At 40.1% G+C, this 8,432-nt stretch overlaps 1 protein-coding gene across 1 annotated transcript in view; it reads left to right on the top strand.

Moving 5' to 3' along the window:
• Positions 1-6,414: 6,414 nt before the first annotated feature.
• LOC102288599 (protein-lysine 6-oxidase) overlaps positions 6,415-8,432 on the top strand; it is a 6,549-nt gene continuing 4,531 nt past the window's right edge. The window contains exons 1-2 of the mRNA XM_005938632.3: positions 6,415-7,035; positions 7,651-7,759. Of these exons, the coding sequence (XP_005938694.1) occupies positions 6,534-7,035; positions 7,651-7,759 (611 nt within the window). The 5' untranslated portion in view covers positions 6,415-6,533. The remainder of the gene's footprint in view (positions 7,036-7,650; positions 7,760-8,432) is intronic.

Genomic DNA, 8,432 nt, shown 5'->3' on the forward strand with positions numbered 1-8,432 from the left:
CACAGAGGAATGTTAAGCCTTGTGTGCACAGATAAAGGATTTGGGTCATTCATTAAATAATGCCACGGTTGTATTTTGATGCAGGTAAGTGCCAATGTGCCATTTTAAGAACTCGGTTTTAATTCTTATTTTGCCAAAAAAAAATATATCATGAGACCCTAAGAATCTGGAAAATAATAATTGTTTTCGAGTTCAAACATCTGGCTGAATAAAGCCTCATTAGTTTGTGTCGATTAAAGATTTAATGGTCCATGTCAGGAAACGGGGTCCCTGCAGGAGTTATAATAGGAAAGACCACAGAATAAAAAGGATGGAAAGAAGGAACCAGCAAATTTGTCCTAAATGGGCCAAATCACGCACAAGATTAAGGTCTTGGTGTTATTTTTCTCTAACATCACTTCAAAGAATAAAATTATATTATTTAAAATTGATTAGCTTAGGTGCTGAAATGTATGGATGACCATGAACAAAACGTTTTATTTCCTTTCCCTTTGTGAAAGTAAATTACATTTTAGAATGATTTATATTTTAAATGTTTGTTACTTTGGGAGTGTTAATTGATATTTCCACCTTTAAAACTGCTCTCAGGGGTTTTGACACAGTTAGTGCTCTGAGGAATTTTACAAAAGCCTTTTGCTTTGCTTTGATTTGTTTTATTTAAATGGAGCTTTTCTAGAGGTCTCTGTTTGAGTGTAACAATCAGATTACTACAAGCGAGCAGGTGGCAGATACTGAACTGTACATGGAGAGCAGAGACCACCAGATGAAAGTACCAATGCCAACAACGTGCAGCCCTGCCCATACAGGTTGATTGACAGGTTCTCTCGTCAAAGTAACTGCACAGAAATGACAACCCCCACGCTCTGCTGTTTATGGGTGCTATCTGTCCCCCAGCTGTTTGACCTCAGGATAGAGGAAGGGGCCAGCTAGTTGATGTGTTTTTCATGAGTTTCTCAGCAACTTTACAAGCAGATCAGCAGCAATGAAGTGAAAGCAATGCTCTGGATGGATGGATGGAAGGATGGGAAGACTAGTTAACTGCCTATATTTTGATTCCAAATTTTTCACCTTTTATATAACATTTTTTGGTTTTGGTAGCATGGTAGCTTTTTCAAATTTCCAAAAATTTCAGAGGACAAAGATGGAAATAACTACAGACAAATACAATAAAGATCACAGTGAAAGAGTGTCTGAAGGCCTGACTGATTTACAGCTTCACTTGTTGACTTGTTGCCTTTTAACCATAATCAGTAGACACACACACACACACCGGGGAAAACCTGCTGTTTGGTTTCTTGACCTATGGATGGATGGCATGTGCTGGGGCTGGAAATAAAACCCACAAAGCTGCAATTAGACAACCACTTTTTTTTTTAAATTCGTCCAAGTTTAATTTGTCACCAATTATTTGATGACACTTTTGGAACAGCACCATAAGCCACTGACTCAACCAGCTCAACTCGCAGAAAGTCATACTAACACATTAGCACCTGAAGCCTCCCTTTGAGGGTGAAAAAAACACTTTTTCTTTTAAAAATGATTCATTATGATATTTTTTTTTTTATTCTGATGATTAAGAGTGATTTTTCAGAAAACAGTCTCTTTTTTGGTTGTTTAAATATCACATGTTAAATTGTGACACACAAGCTTGTGAATGTATCTGGTGTGATATAATCAGTGTTTTCACACGAAATTGATGGAGGGATGTAACTGCAGCTTTGTACTGACCAGGTAAATAAGAATGTTTTTAACCCATTCAGCCATGCACACTGCAGTTTACTGCCACCCAAAGTCTCATGAATATGGTTTCTATTAGAAAAAATACACAAATGAGGGATTGGTAATGCTTTTGTACTTCATCTTAAATTGATTCTTTAAAGAAATTTACCATGGGGTGCAAGGCGTGACCTTACTTCTGAAGTGGGTGCCAAAAGACATTTGAGACCCCCTACTGTAGTTTAACACATGGTTAGAATGAAGTGCTGTCACGTGCCTCACGTGTCTAAGTTGTTGAATGCAGGTGTGCCACTGACTAACATCAAACCTTAAACGTGGTTTAAGACGGGGAGCTGACAACACAATCATGTTGTTGTTTTTTTCAATTTCGTGGCTTTGTTATGGATCTCTTGTTTCATCCACTGTTTTCTACACATACCAAAGGTGATGATGATGTTTGTAATGATGAAGGTACTGCTATTGTGCCTGGTTTCCATGGGTTGTTATGTGTCCCGTGTGCAGTAGGCACCCTCCAGGTAGCCAGCCCTCATTATGAGGCTGTTTAAAGTGCTCAGATCAGGCCGACACCTGCTTCTCATTGGGAACAGCCTTGTATTGCTGAAAGGGAAGTGCAGTGAGCTGTGATAAAATCCGCCCTCCTTTGATCTTCACACAAATGTTGTAAAAAGCGGCTCTTGTTCAGGCAGTTCACTTTTTCCTTTAGCAGTGAAGGAATCAGTTAAAATTTGTACACGTGTTTGTGGCTGAAGCGGCTACCTGCAGCTACTCACCAAAACACCATGCAAAAGCATTTCTGCTCCAACACAAAACCCCAAAAGGTAACCTGGTGTGCTTCTTTGAATTTAAGACAAAAGGAATCAGTATGATTTTCATGCATATCTGGTGTAGATTGATGATTTCTTAGAGAAATATTCTAAGTATTTGTTTTCCTGTGCAGATAAACTCTGCAGCAGACAAGACAAGAACACATTTCACATGTAGTCAAAAATGCATAATTACAACAATATAACAGCAGTATTTACACTGCATCATATTTCTGTTACAAACCACAGATAAATCAAACAAAGTCTACGACCGCTCCAAGTCCTGCAAGCCTCCAAGTCTACGACAAGCAAGTCAGACAAGCAGGCTGCAGCAAGGCCATGAAGCATTGTATTGAGAAGTAAAAGAACTGTAAAATCATTATGGAAACCTACAGGCAGCAGGTAGTTATAAAGTTATGTTTTCACCTTCTAGTCTACTGTGTCTGATATTTGAAGCCAGAAAGAAAAAAAGTGGCAACCACAAGAGCTGAATGGGTTGATTTTAGTTGCACAAGCTTGGAGTGCTGCATTTGTGCTGCCTGCAACTTTATACATGTCCTGAGGTAATGAGCAAAAAGTACCTGCCTTGTAATATGGGCAGGGCTTGGAGCAAACCTTTGTAGAAAGTAGATGACCCCATCAACCCCATCAACAATCTGAAATTCAGTGCTTGATAATGAGCTTGTTTAGATTTTTTTCTCTTTACTTTACCCCACTTCTTTAATTATAATTTATAATCTTTAAATGCATATGGCAAATCCCCAAGCTTTACCATCTGAAGCCCTGAATTAACATTGCTGAACAGGGTTTTCTTCACAAACAAACAAACATGTTGATTGGACAATTTCAGTGCCAGTTTCAGGTATCAGTATTAACAGGAATTAATCAGTTAAAAGGAATAAATTAGGAACTGAGAGAGAAATATACTTAACATTTTGAGCACTGATTAGTCTTGAGACAGTTTCTGGGTACCAACATATTTAAAATCTATTTTCCTTCTCTGAGCTTCTTCCAAACAATGACTGCAGAGCTGGTGAGACTCCTGTCATTACAGTAGATGAAGCAGCTGATCATTTGCAGATGCTCCACTGTTCCTCCGGGGAACAATGAACAGGTTCATTATCAAACTGTGGATACCAAAATAAGTACTTTGCACATTAAGCGACATGAAAACAAGGACAACAAACTGTAAACAACATTTTCAAGGTCTCAAACAAGAGCAAGCAGATTTTTTACCATCTCATTAAAGGAAATATACAAGGACCAAGGTAAGGATACAGGTTAGGTTCTCCTTAAAGTGTGTAAAGACCACTCCGGATGGAAACATAACTCACTGACATGTTAAACAGAAAATGTATAGTGTAACCTAAAGCATTTGAAGTGATTTATCTGGATTGGTTTAAAGGGAAGGAGCTGTGGCTCTGTGGGTGGCAGGTTGTGTTTTACTGTGCACTCAGAGGAGGAAACTTCTCAGTTGGTAAGTGCTTCAATTTCAGCTTTTTTTCTAAAGCATCCTGAGCGCTCAGCATGAGAGGAGCTTATTATTTTCCAATAAAGCCAGACAAAACCTGTAGGTGTCGAGTCACTGGAGCTCACCTTATTATGATTAAAGATATGTTTAAAAAAAGATGATATATGTATTTTTAATACCATAAATACCCACAAAATATAAGCCTCTAGTTTTGGGCCACAAATAACTGGAAAACTGGAGCATACTGGACTCCTTTTTTACCCTGAGAGGTCTTTTTTCTTCTTTTTAAATGAAGGGTGGACACGCTAAAGCAATAGTGAGTCAGAAATCAGTATCTTTAGATCTCTGAGTAAAGTTGAGCAGCTCTGGCCACAGACATAATTCGACTAAGACAGGACTGCTGTGAAGTCAAAGCATCACCCTAATTACGCCTCATCCTGTGAAGAGGAGACAATAGCCTGGAATTTAAAAGTGAAAAAGAAGGAGCTGTTTTTGGTGCCGTCTTTTCTAGTAAAGCTTGATAAGATTTTAGTTTCGAAATGTCTCAAACCAACTCCTTCTGACATGCAGCGGTTTGCGTTCTTTTTTTCTTGTTCATAAACATCAAACTTTCTGAATCACAGTCAAAATTACTTTACCATGCTTCATGGAGAAATCCATCCACAGCATTGAAATCTGGAATTTAAAGGTTTTCATGCATTGCTGTCATGATCCATTTTAAATCACAAATCTCCCCTGATGATATTTTCCATTTGCCACATTTGGGTAAAGCTGCAGTTTCATGATATCTGGTGCTCCTGAGCTGCATCTGCAGTTTGGGTTTGGCTGGGATATGAACTATAATTGTGAGGCCTGTGGGAAAGCCTCAATGAAAACAAATAGGACAATGTGTGAAACTGCTGGTCAAGCCTTCCACATGTTTAGTGTAAAAATCAGGAGCCTCTTTCAAACATGTAAACCAAGACAATAAACTTCACATTGTGTGTGTGTGTGAAAGAGACAGAGAGCATCTGTATTTTTTTGTAAAGTCTCTAAATGCAGTACTGTACTTTCAGCAGCACAAAGGCTTGTCATTGGTATCATAACCTCTAAGGTACTGCCTCTGTACCCTTGTAGTTTGTGCCTTACATAGACTGTTCGTGAACCTCTACTAACATTTTTTCATCTTGATGTAATAGCACCAAACTGGACATTTTAAAAAGTCATCAAACTTCAGAACTATTAATAATTCATTGTATGGTACTCTTCTGACCTTAATAAACACTCAAAGCTTTATTATTTCTGCACTTATGACCAGTTTTAGAAGCACCAATTAATGTAATATGCATGTGTTTAGACTGAGAGACTAAACAGTTGCTACAACAGGGAGAACGGAGGCCTCATGCTGTCAAACCCAAAACCTTCTTGCTGTGAAATGTCAGTGCTAAATTCTTCCTCATACTGCAATTAGGAAAGAAAGATAAACATAAAATAAACCTGACAGCAGCACGGTGGCACGGTGGTTAGCACTGTTGCCGCACAGCAAGAAGGTCCTGAGTTCAATTCCAACATCAGGCCGGGGTCTTTCTGTGTGGAGTTTGCATGTTCTCCCCGTGTTTGCGTGGGTTCGCTCCGGGTACTCCGGCTTCCTCCCACCGTCCAAAGACATGCAGCTTGAGGGGATAGGTTAATTGATTAATCCAAATTGCCACTAGGTGTGAATGTGCGAATGAGTGTGAATGGTTGTCTGTCCCTGTGTGTTGGCCTGCGACAGACTGGCGACCTGTCCAGGGTGTACCCTGCCTCTCGCCCTATGACAGCTGGGATAGGCTCCAGCGCCCCCCGCGACCCTGAAAAGGATAAGCGGAAGCGAATGGATGGATGGATAAACCTGACAGAATGCATGAAATACATTCAGTCAACTTACAAGAAAATACAGTAAAAGCTTAATATTTTAGAGAAAAATGCATATTTTACCTGATTTCTTTTCATACTTAGCTAAGTTGAAATTGCCTCCTGTTATCACACCTTAAACTCTATCAGACATGGTGTCAATATGCAACTTTGGCTACTTTAAAACATAAACTTGCAAAAAGGTACATGTAGTTACGGTGAGGTCCAGTAACTGGCTCCCAGGGTAGTTTTGTGAGATTGTACTTGCAGTGGAAGGGCCTGACTTTAACTCTAATTTCTACAGTGCACTTGTGAACTTGGTAAAAATAATTCCCATTTGATAGCACACAGCTGGAGACTGCTGGGAAACTTACTGGACATCTACAAAACTCAGTTTCAACTGTATGCTTTTTCATTTTTTGAGTTGAAGAGAGAATAAAGAAGTTACAATTACACCAAATGAGAGTCTGAAGCCACATCTGATACTTAAACCAAAACCACCTCTCTCTCTCTCTCTCTCTCTCTCTCACTCTCTCACTCTCTCAGGAGAAGTTGCGCTCAAACATTTGAGAGGAAGTCCTTGAATCAGCAGCTGTGTGGCTGGAAAAAGAGCAACTCTCATTAAAAACTCAAGAGATTTACTATTAATAATGAAGGAGCTCTCCCCCATCGTTTTGCTGATTTCTTTTGCACACATTTGTTTCCTCTGTGCTTTTCTGGATGGAGCTCGCGCCCAGGAAGGTCCTGCTGCTGATTCACTTCGTCGGGGGTTGACATGGCAACATAACGGGCAGGTTTTCAGCATCCTGAGCCGTGGCTCTCAGTACAGGCCCTCCGCAAGGAGGCAAAGCGGATCACCCAGCCAGGGGAACCCCGTGGTTGTCCTCAGCAGTGCTAACGATACAGCCCGGGGCTCCCCGAGGGTCCCTGCGGCTAGCAGCTCGGCGCAATTACGCGCCATGACGCACCAGCGGCGGCAGCGACCTGACTCCGGCGCGGTTGGACGGGAGGACGTGATGGTGGGAGATGATCCCTACAACCCGTACAAGCCTTCCAACTATGACCCTTACTATAACTACTACAACTCGTACTACAGACCTAGACCTCGGGTTCAACCCCGACCCGGTTATGGCACCAGCTACCACCAGAATGGTAAGAAAACTAGCTTGCTTATTCATTAGGACGTCACTGACAAACCATCACAAAACAAGCTGGCATGATTAAAATCAGTAAAATTACACAAACGTAGGTTTTTTTTTTTCATAAGACTGTGAGCTTACCATATATTTAAACACCTCACATCGCTTGTGTTAAGTGTTGGCTCATAACCTCATGTTATTTTGTCTACATGCAGCTTTTTATAGGCTCAGTGTTCATGCTCAACCAATAACCCTTTAAATGTTGACTTGAAATAAGGTAGATTTGCAGTTTCTACAGCCTTCCTCCATGTACACAATGTTTGCAGGTGTTTCAGTGTAAAGATCCTGTAACAGCCCATTTCAGCTTTGACTATTTGGCACGACCAGTTTATAAGTTTTTCCTAAGCACATTTATAATATGCCTTAAGGGGCTGATCTTAAAGCTAAATGTTGCTGGCTTTCAACTTAGACCTACATGTTAAACTACACGGTATCTCAGTAGTATACTGAGCCAAGGTGTCACTTTTAAAGTTTAGTTTAAAGGTTTTACTTTCTGATGTCATAATGTCATGTGAGTGAAAGTGGAAAGGGACGAAAACAGTATAAATCTGCCGTGTCTTGTTTGCAGGACTCCCTGATCTGGTTCCTGATCCATACTACATCCAGCTCGCTACCTACGTCCAGAGAGTGCCCATGTACAACCTGCGCTGTGCTGCAGAGGAGAACTGCCTTGCCACGTAAGATAACACACAGCTGACTGCAGGCCTCGGTTCTGCTGCCTGTTATCAGATATATTTTATTTTCACACTGTGCGTTTTAAAATTCACCAATCAGCTGTAACTTCACTTTGATGTGAGTATGAGTGACTGATTGAACGAAAAACTAATGTGTGAATGGACAAAATAGTTTTTTTTAGTTTCAGATGTGAAACAGTATAAAAGCAGAGGGACAGATGCCTTCACTAATAACTAGCTGCACAGTCAGACAAATGCTGGTGTCCTTTTTTTACTCCCATTGAGATCATTTCTGTGTATGACATAAAAATGTGAAGCTAGGACTGACCAAAATTCAGGAGCTCGGTGAAGGAAGCTGACAACTTACTGCAGGTTCGTTCAGCAGCGCCCCCTGGTGTGCAGAAGTCAGCATATACACACAAGTTTGTTTTTTACATAGTATCAGAATCAGAGTCAGAATTTATTGCTAAATGTTGAGCAAATTTATAACATTAGGAAATTGCTGCGGTACTTAGTGCGAAACATACTATAAGACACAGACTTAAATAAATATAAAAAGTGCTAAGCAGATATATGTGTGTGTGTAGATAGATAGATAGATAGATAGATAGATAGATAGATAGATAGATAGATAGATAGATAGATAGATAGATAGATAGATAGATAGATAGATAGA

This window comes from Haplochromis burtoni, unplaced genomic scaffold (assembly GCF_018398535.1).
Source record: "Haplochromis burtoni strain Fernald_Lab_line unplaced genomic scaffold, NCSU_Asbu1 Contig_250, whole genome shotgun sequence".
NCBI classification, from domain to species: domain Eukaryota; kingdom Metazoa; phylum Chordata; class Actinopteri; order Cichliformes; family Cichlidae; genus Haplochromis; species Haplochromis burtoni.